We start from the raw sequence: 19,151 nt of genomic DNA, 5'->3' as shown, positions 1-19,151 counted from the left end.
TTTTTAGGATTAAGACCAGACTGTATTTGAATCCTAAAACTTGATTTAAAATTAGTATTTTGATTATAGAAAAGAGTTGTATGAAAACCAAAATGAAGATGTGAAATATTTTCTTGCCAAGAAAACATTGTGGAGTTTTAATGTTAATTAATTGGAGGATTTCTTTATATAAATATATTACATTGATGTTGCATGTGATTAACAGTGACTGCCTTTAGTTCAAGTGAGTCGTAATGGGATATATTAAAAACTAAATGATGATCATAGAAGGTAATAGGCCAGCATTATGACATAGGCAGTAGGATTTGGTGTCCACCAAAATGGGTTGCTGCCTTCCTGTCCAGTTGTAAAAATGACAAAATCTTCAAATTATTCTTAGTTTACCGGCTGATGAAAATTAGTTTGTCATGAATCTATAAACAGGATATATGTAACACAAAATTAATACCTTGCTATCATAAAGCAAGGTGTTATTATAAAGCAATACATTGTTTGACACTGTAATGTTAAGCACTGTTGTTTTACTTGTCCTCACACTTTTATAATTAGTTTGATTATTCTGTCCACTACATGACAAAAAGTAGCCTACTTTTCAGCTATTTTTGGCTGAATAAAGTAGCGTGAAGAACAAAAGAGCATCTTCAATTTCATTGCTACTAACCAACTTTACATTTTGTAGAGTTCAAAAGAACGAGCTTTTGTAGGACATGAACGCAGCATCAGAGGTACAGCAACAGGCGTCAGTGAAGTTTAGACTGTCAACAAACTCAGACAAGTGTGTCCAAGCTCAGACACGTTTCAGGCAGCTCGTGAAAAATATCTATTCCAAAGCAAATGTGGGCGTATTCAGAGTGTAAGAGGTAATAAGAGATATGTTGCATATCGGAGGCGAAAATACAAAGTAGAGGACAGCGGGAGAGCTGCGTTATGTCAGCGCTGGAGCGGCCGGCGGCGGAGCTCACCGTCATGGATGTGTACGACCTGGCGGCAGCGCTCGGCCAGGAGTTTGAGCGGGTCATAGACAGGTTTGGCTGCGAGTGCATTGTCGGAGTGGTGCCCAGGGTGGTGCGGGTGCTGGAGCTACTGGAAACACTGGTGGGTCGCGGGGCAGGAGGACAGGAGGCCGAGGAGCTGCGCAGAGAGCTGGCCAGGTTGAACCAGGAGCGCAGCGACAGATGCCTGCAGGAGAGGAAGCACCAGAGGGTCAGTGCTGCAGCTCACCTGCTGAGGCTGGGGTTATCTGTATCTACACACACATACTCTGGCTTTGCCTGCAGACTTCACTATCAAAGAATCCACAATAGTATAAATACTGAAAGATCTGGTGTACCATAAGATTACCACTGCAAAAACTCAAAATCTTAACAAGAATATTTGTCTTATTTCTAGTTAAAATGTCTCATTTTTAGTCAAAAAAATCTCATTACACTTAAAATCACTGGAAAAAACAACATTTTTCACCTGTTTCAAGTAGATTTTCAATCAAAATAAGTAGAAAAATCTGCCAGTGGAACAAGATTTTTTAGCTTGTAATGAGATTTTTCTACTTATTTCAAGTGAAAATTTACTTGAAACAGGTGAAAATTGTCAAATAAGTTATTTTTCTGGTAATGACTCTTGTTTTAAGTGTAATGAGATTTTCTGACTAAAAATGAGACATTTTAACTAGAAATAAGACAAATATTCCTGGTAAGATTTTGAGTTTTTGCAGTGCAGAATCAAATGTTAATACAAGCTTTTATTTGATCATGCACAATGTTTTCCAGCCGAAGGTACACTTTTCTCAAACCACAGAGGTAGGAGAGAAATGCACACGGTGGTCATCGATCCAGTCGTATAAGGGAGGTGTTCTTTGTACGTGAACACCATCTGCCAAATGTCAGACCTTCAGCCATGTTTATGACTGTTTATTATTATTATTGTTATTATTATTATTATTATTATTATTATTATTATTATTATTATTATTATTATTATTATTATTATTTATAACCCTGTTTATTGCTTCCTACCTGAGTTGTCAATCCAGATAACGGATGAGACCCATCAGTGTTAAAACATCTGTTTCTCTTCATTGTCTTCACCTAATGAAGAGTAAATATCTGAACTCTTTTTACAGCCTAGTCATAAAACAGGAGTTGACCCTGCAAATAGAGAAAAAACCCCAGTGTAAAATCTTATAGAAAAATCCTTCAAACTTCTAAACAATTTCATAAAATCCCAACAATACCTTTCGGAAGCAACAACATTACAGTGTCCTAATGTTTGTTTTTTTGTATGATGTCCAACTAATGCCAAGTATTCTGGGGAAACACTTGCCTACGCTCATCTTTTCCCTTCTTTTGTTTCTGTATACTGTCGCTCAGGAGCTGGAGCAGGTGGAGGACATATGGAAGGGAGAAGTCCAGGACCTGCTCTCTCAAATCACTCAGCTCCAGGCAGAGAACAAGAAGCTGTTGGTGAGCCTGTCTCTCAGAGAGTCCCCCATGACTGAGGAGGACCGTCAGAAACATGAGGGTGGGTTGTCTTCTGCACTCACTTCTCTCAGCCACAACAGAGTTGATACTAGGGTGTAATCACTCCACAGGAAATACTATGCATTATATTAGTACCATTAAAGAATGTGTGCAATTATTGTGCATTTTTGTGGCAGACAGGTGGATAAACTAGTCTAATTACTAACATCTGCTTTGCCTCTCCCAGTAACAGGTTAGAAATTGAAGAATTGTTGCTTTTCTTTACAGTGGCCGTAGACCTGAACACAGTAGCTAGACATCAGGCTTCAAGTTACTAGAGTAACTTGATGTGATTGAACAATATCTTTTGCACAAAAACATTACAGAAAACATAATAAGATGGTGTAAATGTATACAGATTAAAGAAAATATCTTTAGTTTTGATTATGTAGTTATATTAAAAGCTTATTAGACTAGGCCTTTGAGGTCTTGCTACACAAGTCTTGACGTCTTATGTGGATGACTTCATACAAAATTAGTTTTGTTTAAGCACAGTACAAATTTGATTTGTGCTGGTTCACCATCTGCTGCATTCTGCACATATTTACCCTTTTACAGTCATGTTAGATTATACAGTAAACAAATATGCACTGACCCCTGCATGCTTGTAAGTTGACTTGAAAGTAGGCCGTGAAGAGACACAGCTCAGAGCTTGTAAATGAGACTAAAATATAACTCTTGTGTGATGGTTACCGTGACTGCAGTTGTACTTACATCAGGGCTGCAACAAACACATATATGCAGAACTAAAAAACAATATAGCCCAAATGAATCAGTACTGAATGGCACAATTACCATGTCCACTGTTCCAGATGGAGCACGGTCGGCTAATTTGTTCTGTTTTTTTGATGTTGTAACAGATGCTTTGCTTGGATTGCAATGAGAAGCCCAAGAAGGCTTCAGAGAGAAACCACCAGTTCAGTAATAGACTCGTATTTTTATATTGATTTACCTTCTATTGCATCAGGATGAAAACAACATGCAAAGACCAAAGAAAGTGTATATAATCGATAAAATGGACCTTACTTTTTCTGCTTGAGCAACTGATTTGGCATTTGTTAATGCTTATTCAAAGAGTCCTGCAGGGTGGTTCATCAAGAATTAAATAGTGGACCTGTCTGCTTTTCGCTTTGAATTGAAAAACAGTCAAGTTTATACAAATCGAAGCTCTCTAAACTGTTGAATGTACTAGTGGTACACATTCACATATATAACTTGTTTTTATTATTTTTTTCATAGAAGGAATGTCAGAGAGAGAGAAACAAGTGATGAAGAAGCTGAAAGACTTGGTGGATAAACAGAGAGATGAAATTCGAGCTAGAGATCATGAGCTGTCACTAAGAAACAAGGATGTTGAGGCGGTAAGGATTTAACCTGTGTACCTCACATCAGAAGACATGTAGTCTATGAAATACTGTATTTCACCAGAATTTTGTCATAATACATTTTCTTTCTAAAACAGTTCCAGATGCAGCAGCATCGGCTGATCAGGGTCAATCAGGACCTACTTCACAGGTTAGGAATAACGGAAGCTCAGGGAAAAACACTGATTCAGCAGAGGGCCGAGCTAGAGGCTGCTGCTCAGGCACGACAGCAGGAGTACGAAGTTCTGCAGCTGGAAGTCACGAGACTGACAAAGGAGCTCCAGGAGAGGGAATTAGAGAAAGAACTCGCTGAGATTGAGGAATTCCCTCTGTCAGTATCTGCGTTGTTGTCACCTACATCATCCCTGACTACAGTAGGAGAAATCACTTTGAAAACTCTGTAAATCATTAATATGTATTAAAACTTTGTTTCCACCAAGTGCTTTGTTTGTGTCCCAAAATCCAGCCGGCAGCAAAGGCACCTTCTAACTCTGTGAAACCAAAGTCAGTATGGGCAGAGTGTGGTGGAGATCCTAGCTTTGTGGCAAAGTTCTTAGGATGTGACAAGAGTCTTTCTCTTCTGCCAAAGCTGGCAGACAGAGAAATTATTGAGGATGACTTTGATGAAGATGAAGATGCAACAACACGATCACTGGTAATATCTGCTTACAGTCTCCCTATTCTTGCATCATGGTTATTGTTAATATAGATAATATCACTTTGTCATTCAAATGATGTGAAAACCTGCTGAATGAATGAATGAATGTGCAACCATTTTTAACACTTTGTTTACATCAGACCCCAGTGCTCTTTTTTCCCCATCTTTTAGTCTTAACACTGCTGTCTTATCACCTCTCTGCAGCTGGCAAAGCCTTGGTTTATATATATATATATATATATATATATATATATATATATATATATATATGTATGTATGTATGTATGTATGTATGTATGTATGTATGTATGTATGTATGTATGTATGTATGTATGTATGTATGTATGTATGTATGTATGTATGTATGTATGTATGTATGTATGTATGTATGTATGTATGTATGTATGTAAATAAGAATGTTACTCATTCAAGTGGTGCAGATTTGCATAGCACAAGTACAGCAGCACACACTTAGTTCAGATCAGAACTATCCAGCCTCCCCATATTTACTATATCTATCCAACTTTGACTTTAAATCAATCGTTCAAAGCTTTTGATAATACTTTTCCTTTGCAATTAACAGCAATTGAGGAACAATATTTATAAAATGCACAACTTAATAAAGGCAAGGCAAACTTAATAAAGAGATTAGCTGATAATATTTTACCAGTCCTCACTGACTTGAAAATGTGTCTACCATATATACTCATACACCATCAGTAAAATTTGTTAAAATGTCAGATTGTGAAACGAGAGAATACTATGCCCATTTCAGCCCAATAGGAACTCATTTTAGGTAGAGCATTTATCAAAACCAACACTACCAGATCATGAATGCCTCTCTTGGTCAGCTACCTGCTTTGTTGCTGGTGTCCATGGTTTGCCGGAGAGATGCTGAATTTCTATTTTCACTGCAGAGGGGATCAGAGCCTGAACAAGACACAGAGAGCCAGGAAACGGATAAACCTTGCTTCACCCTGCAGGAGCTGCGTGATGTCCTGCAGGAGAGGAATGAACTCAAAGCCCAAGTGTTCATGCTCGAAGAAGAGCTGGCATATTTTAAAAGGTCTGATTTAAGATAAACTTTAGATTTGACCTTTTTAGAAGGCTTTGATATGAAGTTGGGCTCTTCGATGTGTTTCAGTGAAGAGTCTGACGATGACTACAGTTGTATTGTTGCTGCTGCATCATCCCACCCCCCACAGCCAGCTTCCACTGATCAGCCTGAATCAGGAATAAGACGCCTGTAAGTAACAAGTTTGACACTAACAACATTTTACCAGAACTTCACCGCTTTGTTTCACTTTTGACATACAGCATTAAATTAATTATAACATCAATTAACTGCAAATGTCATCTCAAGAAACTGTATAGAGAAACATCAATAGCAGTCAAAATAGATTAAATCCAGTTTAATTTAAGTAACCTAATTTAGTGGAATTCATTGTAATTTTATTTATGTAATGCCAGTTTGTAAAAAAAAAAAGGCTAAATAAGGAAGGAAACCAGAAGACAACATTTTATCTTCTGTTTCGATTCAGTCCCTCGTCCTGAGCATGCATTTGTGTGTTGGGCATCTTACACAAGATGTCTTTCAAGCATAAAATGAACATAGGTGAGATGTATCAATGATCATCTGTAACCTACACAACAACAAAATTAAACAAAGATGGAGAAAATAGCTAGCCCGCAAGGAATTGCTGAGGGTTAAGTGTAAGGTCTGGTTGTTAACTTTTAGTGCTTTATACATTTAGCTTTTGTTCTGATTTTTTTAAATTTTTATTAAAATGTGAATGACTTTATACCACAAAAAAGAAAAAATGTACCAGGAGCAAATCTAAGCCATTCCCAGTAACAAAACACAGGCCTCTGGTTTAGGGGAACAAATCAGCAGTTTGAGATCTGCTGATTTGTTTAATGTCAAAAAATAGTTGTTTTGTATTTAAATATAAGTTTCAAATACACAAGACTTATCAGAGAAATATATTCCCATCCATCAGTCATCGATGATCAAATATCTTGGATATTTCTTTATTGGAATACTCTTAGATATCACCTAAAAACCTTTTAAGGAGATAGTCAGCTATCTAAAGGTGTAAAACAAATTGTTGGGTTGAGGGCTGGATACTTAACTCGAGAAGATCACTGTGTAAATCATCAAGTTGATCCATTTTAGGCCATAAATCATGTAATACAGATCAAGGTTTCTTGCTCTGACTGGTGTATTGTCCTTCATATATCTCCTGTGTCCACCCTCTTCCTTGGATAGGATCTTCACTGCTATAATGCCAATGGTAGCAGCTGGTTTGATCACAGACGACCCCACATTGATGCCAATAAGAAGACTTGTTTCCTTTGTTTGATCTTGTATTTAAACTATTATTTTTTTATACATCATCTCAACAGTTTGCCAACAGATGACTTTACACAAAAGGTTGTCTGTTGATTTAATGGTAATGTTACTCAGTTATTTTCTACATCTATCTTTTGTTTATACACTTAAAGACATAGCAAATCAAGCATGTGGTCATTAAGGTACATTTTGTTTTATTTCTGCGATCTTGGCATTACCTTCAAATGTACCTTCATAGTTCAAATGAGTGACGACTGAGCATTTGTCAGAATATGATGCAACCTCCTTAACTATATTTTGAAATTGGCATCATCTTACCAAAATATGTCCATATTTTTTAATTTATATATGTTTTTAAAATGCAATAAGAGTTTCTATGGGATTATCTTCTGAATTTGTTGAAGAGAAGTTTCCAATCTATCAGAGGTCCAACAGTGCTGCATGTTGTGATTTTGATGGCAAATCATACAAAAATCCCCGAAAGAAATATACTCAGTCAATAATGAATGGCATAAATACATGATTGTGTCAAGGAGTGTCTGTAAAATAATGATTATCTAAAATAAAGAAACAAAGTTTTATTTTTTATGTTTTGAATTTTTGGGTTTGTGTCTCAATCAAACGTCAACATATATTGACATACATTTTTTAGAGTTTTAGTTATGTCCATGAAATCAAATCTAGTTTTTATAGTGTGTATTGTGAATACATCCTTTTAGTTTATTTTTTTGTGTATACCGGTAATAGCATATACAGGTAATCAAAAATCAGAACCAACACCCAACTGAGATGCACTACAGTGGCAGCGGTGGATGTATGGAATAAGTTGGAGAGGGATTTGAAATCAAGTAGAACCTTAACCTTTTTTAAAAAAACATTGAAAAGAAGGATGATTTCTCTATACCAAAGTAATGAGTGGTGATGCTTACTATGTTGATTTGTGCATTCATTTAATTGGTGATTTGATTTGATTATTCAAGGATGAAGGAAACATGTAGACTGCATCTTTTTTTTTTCTTCCTTATTTTTCGAGGAATCTTTGTTATCCACATGGAGGCAATTTGTTTTACTGGCAGTCTTATCTCACTACTTGCTTTTATTTCATTACTTGTTTTTATTTCATTTCATTACTTTATTTCATTTCTTTCATTACTATTTCATTACTAAATAATACTTTTTGAGGGTAGGCAATGAATAAGCTTTGCTTCAGCCTACACCTTTTTCGGTCTAGATGTTATTTGTATATTGGAAACTTTTTTGTAATGTTTTCTTTGAACAGTGTATTCGTTTCCTTGTTGTAATTTTTATTTCATTTTTTTTTTATTTTTGTCTTCTTTTTATTATTTTTTTATGATGTCATGACCGAAATGAACTAAACTAGTATTATAACGTTGAGGAAAATCATAAACATGCAATCACGTGCTTTCTCATCAGTCTCGCAAACTCTAGTTTGAGGGAGGGACAGAGATGAGCAAAAAGAAAAGAGCTTCCCTCAAACGCATAATTTGTCCTCTACTGTAAAAGCGAAGGAGCCGTGTTCAGGATTGGGGAGTGTGAGATGTCTTGTGTCAGAGACAATCTTCCCCCTCACCTGTCGCTAGGATACTTTGCCCTCCTCCGCTGTCTGCCAGTCACGCCATTGGCGGGTGAGTGATGGGGGAAGTGCAGCCGAGCTGGAACTTATTACCTTGGTTTGGTAAAACTACGGAGCCCAAGTCAAAAAAACGAAAAGAAAGCTGTGTATTTTGAGCGTTTCGAGAGGAAAAAACACTTTTTATTCTGATATTTAAAGGCGTCATAACGTGATGGAGTTTGTTGAAGAGTCATCGCCAGCCCTGGCTTTCGAGAAGGAAGCCTTTGAGCTCACCGTCGAAGATGTTTATGACATCTCGTACGTAATCGGGCGAGATCTGTTAAAAATAAGCAACACGGGCGAGGAAGTGTCCGATTTGCAGTTCAGGATAGTCAGAGTTCTGGAAATGTTTGAAACTCTGGTCAATAAATACAACTTGTCTCTGGAGGAGTTGAAAATGGAGCGGGACAACCTGAAGGGTGAGCTGGACAGGATCGTCCGAGAGGGATCTTCTGGACACGGCACGGTGAGTGTTCACGGTCCTCTGCGGGTCAAGGCTGATTTATGGTACCGCGTTACCAGGGGCGAAAATCCCGGGGGGGACAGGGGGGACAAGTCCCCCCCATTAGTAAAGCTGTCCCCCCCCCTAGAATAATTTGAGACAGAATTAATAATTTTGGAACAATGCAGTAGTATTTAGTAGTGATGCACCAAAATGAAAATTTGTGGCCGAAACCAAAATCGAAAATAATAATAAACGGTAAAATCTCATTACACTTAAAACAAGAGTCTTCACCAGAAAAATAACTTGTTATTTGACAATTTTCACCTGTTTCAAGTAAATTTTCACTTGAAATAAGTAGAAAAATCTGCCAGTGCGACAAGATTTATCTTATAAGCAAAACAATCTTGTTCCACTGGCAGATTTTTCTACTTATTTTAAGTGAAAATCTACTTGAAACAAGTGAAAATTGTTGTTTTTTTCCAGTGATGAGTCTTGTTTTAAGTGTAATGAGATTTTTTTTAACTAAAAATGAGACATTTTAACTAGAAATAAGACAAATATTCTTGTTAAGATTTTGGGTTTTTGCAGTGTATTATGTCAGATGTGCTGTATTATTGCCACCTTCCACCTAATACCATTGTTTTGTATTGCTCTAAGAAAGGTCTTCTGCCTGTTTGCGAGATAGAGATGAAAATGTCAAAATGATGTATTAAAGGAAGGCTAAAACTTTTATTCCTTGTCCCCCACTGGATTTATTCTCTAAAATTTTACTGTTTATTGTCCCCCCCAACTATGAAACGGGATTTTCGCCCCTGCGCGTTACACCAACGCAGAGCTACGGCGTAGGGTACGCGGCAACGCGTACCGTACGGTGCGTGTTGCCGCCTACCTTATGCCGTAGTCTACGGCGTACTCTACGGCGTAGGCTCTGCGTCGATTCAACGCAGAACCATAATTCAGGCTTCAGGGTCCAGCTGAAGGAAGGTGGACTCGATGAGATCACATTTGTCTGCTCATCACAGCAAACAGCGGGACCGAATCAGCTGGTAGTGGACCTGACGGACCCCAACAGACCACGGTTCACCATGCAGGAGCTGAAGGAGGTCCTGCAGGAGAGGAACCAGCTGAAGGCTCAGCTCATGGTGGCCCAAGAGGAGCTGCAGCTCTACAAAAGGTCATACAGGCTGAATGTATAAAACAGATTACCTTTCCGTGATTATATCTCTGTTGAAATTATTTATTGTATTGTTTATTTCCTTGCATTAAGCCCATGTCAATACCATATTGTTGTTCTCATCTTAAAATTATGAATAGGACCCATTAGAATGAGGAAAACTATTGCAAAGAGGCAATATTATCACTTGCACTTCAGTATTTTCTAAACCATATGTAGTGTGATTGAAACCCATACTGAGCTTTTTTAGACTTGCCATAATTTAAAACAAATTCATTTCCTGCTTTGTCACATGCAGTTGTGAAGTAAACCACACCACTATCAGTACCACACTAGTTACAAACTTAATTGGCTTAAATATCTGAATTCATGTGCAATCGTGTTTTTAAAGCTGAGTTGTAGAGGATCGAGAGATCACACACACAGAAAGTGTCCCTGAACCGGAACCCCCATTGTCCCCCCACCTCACGGTGTTGATCCCAAACCTGTCTTCATGGCTATGTTTTTCAGGAAGAGCAATCTAATATAAATCCTCTGCTAAATCAATATGTGGAAAATAGGGATTTGCTGTGTTGGCCCCATTAAAGGGAAAACCTTTGTCCTCCATTGAGTCTTTAAAGCTCTGAACAGCAACACATTTAATTTCCCCCACATAACACCAGTTGGAGAGGTTTTCAACATCAGTCTTGTCACAGTTTCATCATTTCCACCACATGAAAGCTATGTTAACTCTCATTATTGTTTATTGTTGTGGTACAAACTGTCCGTGACGATAAATCTGGGCTTTTTCCTTCAGTGGTATTCTGCCCCGAGCCGAACCAGCAATGGTGGAAGTGGATCTAGACACTCCAGAAAATAGTCGAGCCACAATAAATGAGAAGACAACCATAGGGAAACTGTGAGTAACGTGTCCTGCTTTACAAAGGAATGCATACAAAATAATATGAAATGCAAAAACCAATTTAAGCTGTAAACTATTTTTTAATGCAAGAGGTTAAACAGAATAAATCCACAGGTTTTTTACTGCTGCACCCATAGGATGTTGTAGTAAACTTGCAGTGAGATAGTTCTCACAGCCCCTCTCCTGTCTGCTAATGATGTACTTGTGACTGGATGAAGTCATGTTCATGCAGAGGATGTTTGTGTGAGCAGTGAGAGGGAAAGAAATGGGTTGGAAATTATGTCTGTCTTCCAAACTGCTGCCATTAGTAATTACTGTCTGCTGTGGCTCAGTTTTGAGTCTTTAATGCATGTTCTTTCATTCTTCTCACAAACCCCTTTACTTTTGACATTTTTCTCCTCATAGGTTTTCATTCAGGCGAAAATGAGGAAAAAGCCTTTCCCCAGAACTGGCCACGCACAAGGCAAACAGGACTTTTTGTGGTGAAATTAAACCCCTCCCTCCTCCCTCAATTGTAGTTACTGTTTTATAAATATCTATATGACAATCTAACAAGCACTGTATTTTCATTGGTCATTTTAACCCTAGATGGTTTTATAGCAGATTTATAGTTTATACAGTTGAAGTATAAATTGTATGAAAAGTATTTATCAAAAGGGGTGGAACAATATCTGGTTTTAATCATGTTGTACACATCGGAACAAATTACTGTGCAGTTTTTTTTATAAATCAAAATGAACCACTGATACTGTTCCTGTTAAACATTTTCCATCAATTTCATTTTTCAAAGAAATTAAAACTACCCAAAAAAACTTTTATATTTTGAATACCATTTGTCTTGTTTCCCTAGGGTTGAATATTTATCAGCTTAAGTTTTGGAAGTTTCGATCTCATGTTTTACAGATGCCCACTTGTAAACTAGAACACAGGCCTGAAGCTTTAAAGACTTATTTCCACAAAAGCTGGGATCCTGATTAAAATGTAAATAAAGAGCATTATTTGTAATTCATTTAAAGTCTGTATTTCATTTTAGATGGTTAAAATGTTTAACATTGATTTTTTATTAGGATGCAAGCACAATTAATTCACTTTCATACCTCTAAAACAAGTCTGTCGGTGTCATGATCTGTCTTTCACACACAATCTGAGCCTCATCACTTCTGGAACATTTTTTTTTGATGAATATGAGCTAAAACTCTTCATTCTGTCCGACCATTAACATTTCTGTCTTAATCACCGATACCTGGGTCATTAATACAAGACGTGATCAGGGTATACAGCACGGTATGAAAGATGTCGCTCAGTACCAAGTATCCAGTAATGGTAACAATTCCTTCTCCATAAGTGGAGGGGTCATCTTAAAATAGCATATTTCATGATTAAACTTCTGACATTGTCATCTGCTGCACCTTAAATTACAATTCAAGTGTGTTTTAATCCTCAATTTACATTGTAAATCCTTTACAACAGGCAAAACTGCATCCATTGCACAAAAAGCCCATTGACAATTAAATTGTTCTGGGGGGGGGGGGGGGGGGGGGGTGGGGCACACAAGTTTACATTGATCTGCTACAAATTAAATTGAAAAAAATATAAAAGCACCTTTTGCAAAATTACACTGGAAGCATTGAAACTGTTGCTGCAGTTTAAAACAAAGAAGTTATTCAAAAGCAATGACGACGGTCCATATGTGGCAGCGTTTAACAAAGTATGAAATACCGGTACATCAGAAAACCCCAATTCATGTGAATTATGGTCAATGTTTCAGTATTTGAGCCAAGGGTGTGCAGATAATGATTCTTTACTCCGGTCGCCGTAGTCATAGAGCAGCTCCTCCTCTGCTTTGATGTCTCTTGAAGCCACCAAGATCAGATGAGGGGCTCCATCGATGGCATGGAGCTTTGTGTGGCAGTTTCCATTTTTACTGTGGTTAATCAGTCTTCCACGACGGCCCGTCTCCTTTGTCCCATCAACACTATAAAACATAATAGCAGTGTCACTTCAACAGCAGACACTTATCCATGAAATCATTTAGGTCAAGTCAATCAAGTTAGGTTTCTGCTTAGTTTTTACCTCCTGTTAATGGCTTGTTATGATGAGACAATGAAAGTTTTGACTTGGAAAAAGATAATGAAAAAAAAAAAAAAAAAAAGTGAAATATACAACTATACTAATCCTATGAAAAATGGGCTATTTTATCTTTTATTCTTTTTTTTATAAAAAAATAAATAATCAAGTTCATTATGGAAGTCCTCTGGATTTGCAGTTACATTTAGAGTTGACAAATTAAAGTAAGGCGAGAGTGAAAAAGGGGGAGTTGTAGTTGATTCATCTTAAATTGCTCTATAACTACAGAAATCTCAGAAGTACTGATTATAATGGCTAGCATAGAAAAAAGCAGCTAATGAACCATTAACAAATAGTGAGACAGGTTTTGTGGATTAACAACATTGAGCTGTCAAGAACACAGGGAAACTAAAACGGGAAAAAGAGAAAAAAAAAAGTATTCAATGCAATTTTGATGTCAACTCCTCCGGTCAGAAATGTCTAGTGTAAATTATTTCTAAATAGTTTGTTATTGTATTTACACATTGTGTGCATTTCCACTTGCGAGAGTTCTAGGTACATTTTTCAGGGCTGGAGGGTTAATGCGCGTCTCCATTACCAGGAATGGCCCTGCAAAAGTGGCCTTCAGGAACCTTTCACGAGGTGAAAAACATTCCTATAGTATGAGAGATATGCAGACTGGCCACAAGGAAATATTTGACGGTGTGTTGGATTTATAAATCACATGAGGGTTTTCTTTTCGTCTTAATCATTACCACCACTGTGTATGTTTAAAATAAAAAAGGCAAGTAAAAATGCATCCCTCAGTTACTCGCTGCCATTTCTTTTTAACTCTCCTTTCATGCTGGCCCTCTGCGAAGAGAGAGGAAAAAAAAAAAAAAAAGTTCCTGTGTGGCGCTATGGTGGAATGGAGACACGGCAGCTGAATGGGCTGAGGAGCGGGTCGGCCCTGTTGGAGGTTCCTGTCTGGTGGATTTACGCTGAATCTCCACTAATGGAAAACACCTTTTTATACAGATGCTGCCCAACTACAAACCAGTAATTGACTTACCAGTAAGATTTTGATTGATACTGGAAGTAATACATGTAACAGCCCGTTGCAGGATCCGCAGCATACTGATCTTCTCTTATTTTAGCCTGGGCGAGGTCCAGTAGGTCGCCATGGTACTCGACAACAAAATCTCCCTTTTTGAAACCTTTGACAGCAAAAACTCCTCTTCCTTTTCCTTCAATGTGCTTGACCTGTTGACATTCAAAAGTGTTATCTTTACTAAATCAGTTAAACCTGTTAGTCACTCAACCACCATATAAATACCAAATTGGTCACAAACAAATGTTCACTCTTTCACACTGACCCAGATATCAGTATGTGGCATATTTAAAGTGGTGCATCACAAACCATTAACTTTTACCTGCAGTCCTTCTTCAGTGCCAGTCTTTATCAGATGATCAATGTGTTTGTGTTCTTCACTCTGGTGACAGCAATAGGATCAAAGTTTTAGTCAGTATAAATATGAACAAGGAAATATAGTTTTACATAGCCACTGTTAAAACAGTCCTCATAAAAACGCTTTGTACAAACCTTTAACTCTGTCTTGGTCTTTCTGTTACTACGTCTGATGGGAAAATAGTCTGTGACCTTTCTGTTGTCCGTACCTTTGTTCTTTACTCTGAAAAGACGGACATTATGATTGAGTAACAAGCTGTGAAAAAGTCCAGTTTCATTTGTTGAAATATATTTGTTGAAATATTGACTTTGCAAACACACTTTTTTGTTCCGCGTTTGCGACCAGTTCTGCTGGGATGTTTGACTGCTGGAGGTTTTTCGTCATTTGCAGGCTTTACATCTGACTCTTTGGGTTCAAGATGCTCACTTGATTTTTCTGTTGTCCCATGTCTTTGACAAGGTCCTTCAGGTTTCTGCTCTTTGGACTCAGAGCTCCCAGATTTCATTTTACCGCTTTCTTCTAAAATTAGAAAGAAAAAGGATGAAATTGAAATGTGCATTTCTGAATGAGTCTCTTACTTTAAAGTTTTTTAGAGCAGTTTAGTCATGTCATAAGATAGGTCACCAAACACTGCTACTGTTCTACTGCAAATGCTTCTGTACATAGCTCTGCTGACCATATGGCACAGAGTTCAACAAGAAAATAGCTCTACAGAATAGACTAAAATGACGATCTTTTACGTTTTTCAGTTCAGCAGGTTTTAAAATTCAATTAAATACTTACCTTTTTTTGGCCTTGACTTGTCAGGATTAATTGCTTCAGAATCATTTCCCTCTTGGGTGACTATGCTTGAACTGTCACTCAGAGGAGATCTGGGTTTGCTTGGACTCCACAAGCTCTGGAGAACTGACTGAACTTTACCTTTTGAGTCCTGAAAGAATGATTATTGTTCACACTGGTTAAACAAAAAAGCAATGGCATGCAGACATGTCCACATATGTAAATGACTTGCATACATTCATCCTTGCACTTTTCTGATCATCAAAAACAGTTTGTTGGAGTCACTTGGATTAAATCAACTAACCAAGTATATATTAAAACAGAAGCTGGACCCAACATGAATGCCAACAACAAAAGGAGTGGAGTCCAATATTTAGTGGTTGTGACTCAAAAAGTAGTGATTGTCCTTCTTAGGGGTGCTTGCTCAATCCTGTGAGCAACATATTGAAACCCACATTGGTCCTCAATGCTCAGCTGCTTCTGATAAAATGTCGGCTAAAAACAAATACAAAGTTGACATCTCCATAAAGTACTTGGTGGATATAGCTTTTGTACTTAACTGGATAAAACCCACAAAAAAAGCGGTTGCAGCGTAACTGAACAAAAACACTCGAGTGGTAATTTTTAGATGCTACTTCAAATCAAATCCAATTTAAACCATAAAATGACTTATCCTTGAGCAGATATGCAGGAATTACATTTTTTTTTTTTACATTAAAAGCAAGTGTAGATGAGCATTGTACAATGTTAGTTCATTAGGTCATAGTGAAATGCCTTACTTACAGGTACACCGCTTTCCTAGACTTTAACCTGCACATCTGGATGTAACATTAACTCTGTCCAAAAGAAGGCTCAGCAGAGGTTGTACTTCCTACGTCAGCTCAGGAAGTTTAACCTGCCACAGCAGCTGCTGACCACTTTCTACTGCCATCATACAGTCTGTTCTCTGCACTTCCATCACTGTCTGGTTCGGATCGGCCACCAAACTAGACAGGCACAAACTGCAAGGTCTGCAGAGAGGATAATTGGGACTTAGCTCCCATCTATCCAGGACCTGTACCTGTCCAGGACCAGCAGGTAGCATCTCTGCAGACCCCTCACACCCAGGACACAGTCTGTTTGAACTCCTGCCCTCTGGACGGAGCTACAGAGCTCTGTAGCCAAAACCTCCAGACTTCTTCCCCCAAGCTGTTGCTCTGATGAACTCTCATCACTCATAGAGTCTCAGAGTAATCAATCACTGTGCAATAATAATAATAATCACAATCATATGCTGTAACAATGCACCTTTCAATAACCATGTCTACCTCATACTGCTACACTGAGTCAAATTCCCCGTCTGGCAGGTTCAAACTTGGCCAATAAAGCCGAATCTGATTCTGTAGGTTCAAGAGTGCCATATCGGTAGATCGCACTTTAAACTTTAGTAGATACGTTGAAGCATTAGCCCATGTGAGACAGTAACAGTTAAAAAATAAATACATAAAAAAAACTATATATTTTGATTCATTTCCTAAAAAAAAGTGAAGCATGAACAAAAGCAACGTTACCTTTTTGGTTGCTTGCTTGTTCTCCTTTGTATCAGTCTCTGATGCGACTGTGTTTTCAGCTGTATCTTCCGACTTTTGAACGGCTCTCAGCACATTTTTCTTGCCTTAATAAACATGGAAATACGAAAAACATAAGAATGATGCCTTTAACTACCAGAAAATGCTTTAATAACACGTGTCCTCAGTTTTTGCAAACCCGCATCAGCTGCAAGATGGTTAACTACTACCGCTGAGTGTACAGCACAAAACAATTACTAAACATACAGTTTCGAGTTAACCTTTTGTCATCTCCGATTCCAGACGAGTCTACTGCTCAAAGACGAGGCGATGTGTCGTCAGTGTGGCCCTCTGTGTCCTCAGGCTACTCTGGGTTTAATTTTACTGGCGCAGCTGCGACCACACCATCACAAATCCACAACTCGGAACAAGCCGGTGGGAGCGTGGGGAATTTAAAAACACAAGGTCTCCTTTGATTGGACGGTTTACTCAGGGTGGGCGTGGTTAGAGTATGAAAGCAGCTCTCTCATTGGCCACAGCTCAGACTGTTACTCTGCAGCAGAAAACTAATGTATGACTATTTTGCTGCAAAACTTAATCAGTCTGCAAATGATCAAAAATGACTGACATAATTTTCACTTGACAGGAGAAATAATTTCATTCAATCATTTGCTGAGAACAAATAAAAAAAAACCCTTAAGAGCATCATTAAGTTTGTATATTATTTGGTGTTCTTTAATGTTAAAGGCATGGATCTATGGTTAAAGGTAAGTTTCAAAGCAAGACGCAGGGAGTGGTCGTTATGTTTTCAACATGTAATTTCAAGTTACACCGTCTACTAGTTTCTCACTGGAGGAAAATAAATATTTGCACAATTTAAAAAGAATGTAAAAGGAATAAGAATAAAATCAACAATAATTAATAGACTTATGACCCATTATGATCTCACTGATACATGGTCACGCGGTTTAAATAGCTTCACAAATATTATCGCTGTTGGTTTACAGTAGTGGATTCAGGGCAATAGTATATGGCTGCAGACCCGGAGGCAGCAGATCTGAGCAGCAGATCTGAACCGCAGTTCTAGACGTGACAGAGCCCCCTACTGGATGATTGTAGAACTGCAACTAGTAGAACTGCACTGCAACTAAATCAGCGTTCCACCTTAATAAATATATGAAGATTTAATTGATAATGAGGCACGGAGCTTAAATATGAGGATTTAATTGATAATGAGGCTCAATATATGAAGATTTAATTGATAATGAGGATGGAGCTTATAATTAAAGAACTTACTTCCAGGGTAAACGGCAGGGATTCGTAGCTCATTCAGCACTATTTCAGATGTCATTTGTAGAGCATAGGTCTTTGCTGGTAGGCTCTTTTTTTGTGGCAAGAGATTTAGATCATAGGCAGCACCAGTAGGTGCAGTTAAGACTGTTATCAAATTAAGGTGAAATTTTAAATTATTTCTTTAAATCATGAATGAGGCAATATAAAAAAAAAAAAAAAAAAAAAAATCAGTCTTTACTTGTTTTTAGCCTAATGACAATAAATATATATTTAAACACTGAGCAACCATAAACATCATAGATAATGTCGTGATTGAGGCTTGGCATTTTACCATGTCTCTGCAGAACTGTTATATGCACAGAATTATAAAGGTGTTGCAATTGCGTGAATATGAAAAGAGACTGGGACAGAGAAGATGACAACTGTCTTGCCACTGACAGAGAGGACTAAGATGTGGCGTTTAGTGGGATATATTACCCCCAAAACTTGAACAGCATTGATCAAACCCACTACAACATAGTGTATTTGGGTGTCAAGTCCTCACTTTTGTTGTAGTAATTGTTAAAAAAAGAAATAAAGAAATAAAAACACTTTGATATACTGAAATGGTAAGTATGGTAGTATTAAGTCCAAAATTCCCAAACAGAACAATATAACATTTATTTAACAATATAACTTGGGGTAAACAATTGTCTCATCTTGATGAAATGTACAGTATATAATATATATTCAGTGCAGGTTCAGTCACATCCCACATTAAGGAGATCTGCAGAGAAAAAAAACAGCTGAAAAAACACTCAATACAAATCACAATCAACACTGAAATACTTAAGATTCTGGAGCATAGCAAATTCATTATATTGACATTAACAGCATTACCTACCATTTGAATAGTGCCCCTTCCTTTTTCATCTGCCTCTGTAGCCTCCTACAAAACTCCTCCACTTCACTGAAAAGGTAAACAGACAAACA

General features: G+C 37.6%; 3 protein-coding genes across 4 annotated transcripts; 2 read left to right on the top strand and 1 right to left on the bottom strand.

Moving 5' to 3' along the window:
• The first annotated feature begins 742 nt into the window (after window positions 1-742).
• LOC133451073 (RILP-like protein 1) lies at window positions 743-7,974 on the top strand. 2 transcript variants are annotated; one of them, XM_061730008.1, is made up of 8 exons: window positions 743-1,203; window positions 2,367-2,517; window positions 3,759-3,877; window positions 3,979-4,254; window positions 4,347-4,535; window positions 5,456-5,604; window positions 5,683-5,784; window positions 6,808-7,974. In XM_061730008.1, the coding sequence occupies exons 1-8, from the start codon at window positions 928-930 to the stop codon at window positions 6,899-6,901; spliced, it is 1,356 nt and encodes a 451-aa protein (XP_061585992.1). In that variant the 5' UTR covers window positions 743-927; the 3' UTR covers window positions 6,902-7,974. The 2 variants fall into 2 exon arrangements, with proteins under 2 accessions (XP_061585992.1, XP_061585991.1); XM_061730007.1 differs by having other exon boundaries at window positions 3,756-3,877.
• Window positions 7,975-8,411: 437 nt separating this feature from the next.
• Window positions 8,412-12,053, top strand: rilpl2 (Rab interacting lysosomal protein-like 2). Its single transcript, XM_061729209.1, has 4 exons — window positions 8,412-8,990; window positions 9,992-10,143; window positions 10,940-11,041; window positions 11,450-12,053. Exons 1-4 carry the CDS (start codon window positions 8,697-8,699, stop codon window positions 11,469-11,471), a joined length of 570 nt encoding a protein of 189 aa, XP_061585193.1. The 5' UTR covers window positions 8,412-8,696; the 3' UTR covers window positions 11,472-12,053.
• Window positions 12,054-12,580: 527 nt separating this feature from the next.
• On the bottom strand, window positions 12,581-17,546 carry kmt5ab (lysine methyltransferase 5Ab). The gene is made up of 8 exons (XM_061729207.1): window positions 17,168-17,546; window positions 16,890-16,993; window positions 15,343-15,490; window positions 14,880-15,075; window positions 14,694-14,781; window positions 14,524-14,583; window positions 14,163-14,353; window positions 12,581-13,019 (listed from the first exon to the last, which is right to left on the bottom strand). The coding sequence occupies exons 1-8, from the start codon at window positions 17,175-17,177 to the stop codon at window positions 12,809-12,811; spliced, it is 1,008 nt and encodes a 335-aa protein (XP_061585191.1). The 5' UTR covers window positions 17,178-17,546; the 3' UTR covers window positions 12,581-12,808.
• Between the last annotated feature and the right edge of the window lie 1,605 nt (window positions 17,547-19,151).

Source organism: Cololabis saira, chromosome 9 (genome assembly GCF_033807715.1).
Source record: "Cololabis saira isolate AMF1-May2022 chromosome 9, fColSai1.1, whole genome shotgun sequence".
Classification (NCBI taxonomy): domain Eukaryota; kingdom Metazoa; phylum Chordata; class Actinopteri; order Beloniformes; family Belonidae; genus Cololabis; species Cololabis saira.
The sequence above is the reverse complement of the archived record's forward strand: the minus strand, read 5'-3'. Positions and strand labels throughout refer to the sequence as shown.

Bases quoted from the DNA above. Each gene is read 5' to 3' on its own strand.
- kmt5ab (XM_061729207.1), bottom strand. The intron at 15,076-15,342 runs GTAAGTATTTAA...TAATTTTAGAAG, and splicing joins CAAGTCAAGGCCAAAAAAAG to AAAGCGGTAAAATGAAATCT. The intron at 14,782-14,879 runs GTGTGTTTGCAA...CCGTCTTTTCAG, and splicing joins CGCAAACGCGGAACAAAAAA to AGTAAAGAACAAAGGTACGG.
- LOC133451073 (XM_061730007.1), top strand. From the start codon at position 928: ATGTCAGCGCTGGAGCGGCCGGCGGCGGAGCTCACCGTCATGGATGTG. The intron at 2,518-3,755 runs GTGGGTTGTCTT...TTTTTTTCATAG, and splicing joins GGACCGTCAGAAACATGAGG to AAGGAATGTCAGAGAGAGAG. The intron at 4,255-4,346 runs GTAGGAGAAATC...CCCAAAATCCAG, and splicing joins CTACATCATCCCTGACTACA to CCGGCAGCAAAGGCACCTTC.
- rilpl2 (XM_061729209.1), top strand. From the start codon at position 8,697: ATGGAGTTTGTTGAAGAGTCATCGCCAGCCCTGGCTTTCGAGAAGGAA. The intron at 8,991-9,991 runs GTGAGTGTTCAC...TGCTCATCACAG, and splicing joins GATCTTCTGGACACGGCACG to CAAACAGCGGGACCGAATCA. The intron at 10,144-10,939 runs GTCATACAGGCT...TTTTTCCTTCAG, and splicing joins GAGCTGCAGCTCTACAAAAG to TGGTATTCTGCCCCGAGCCG.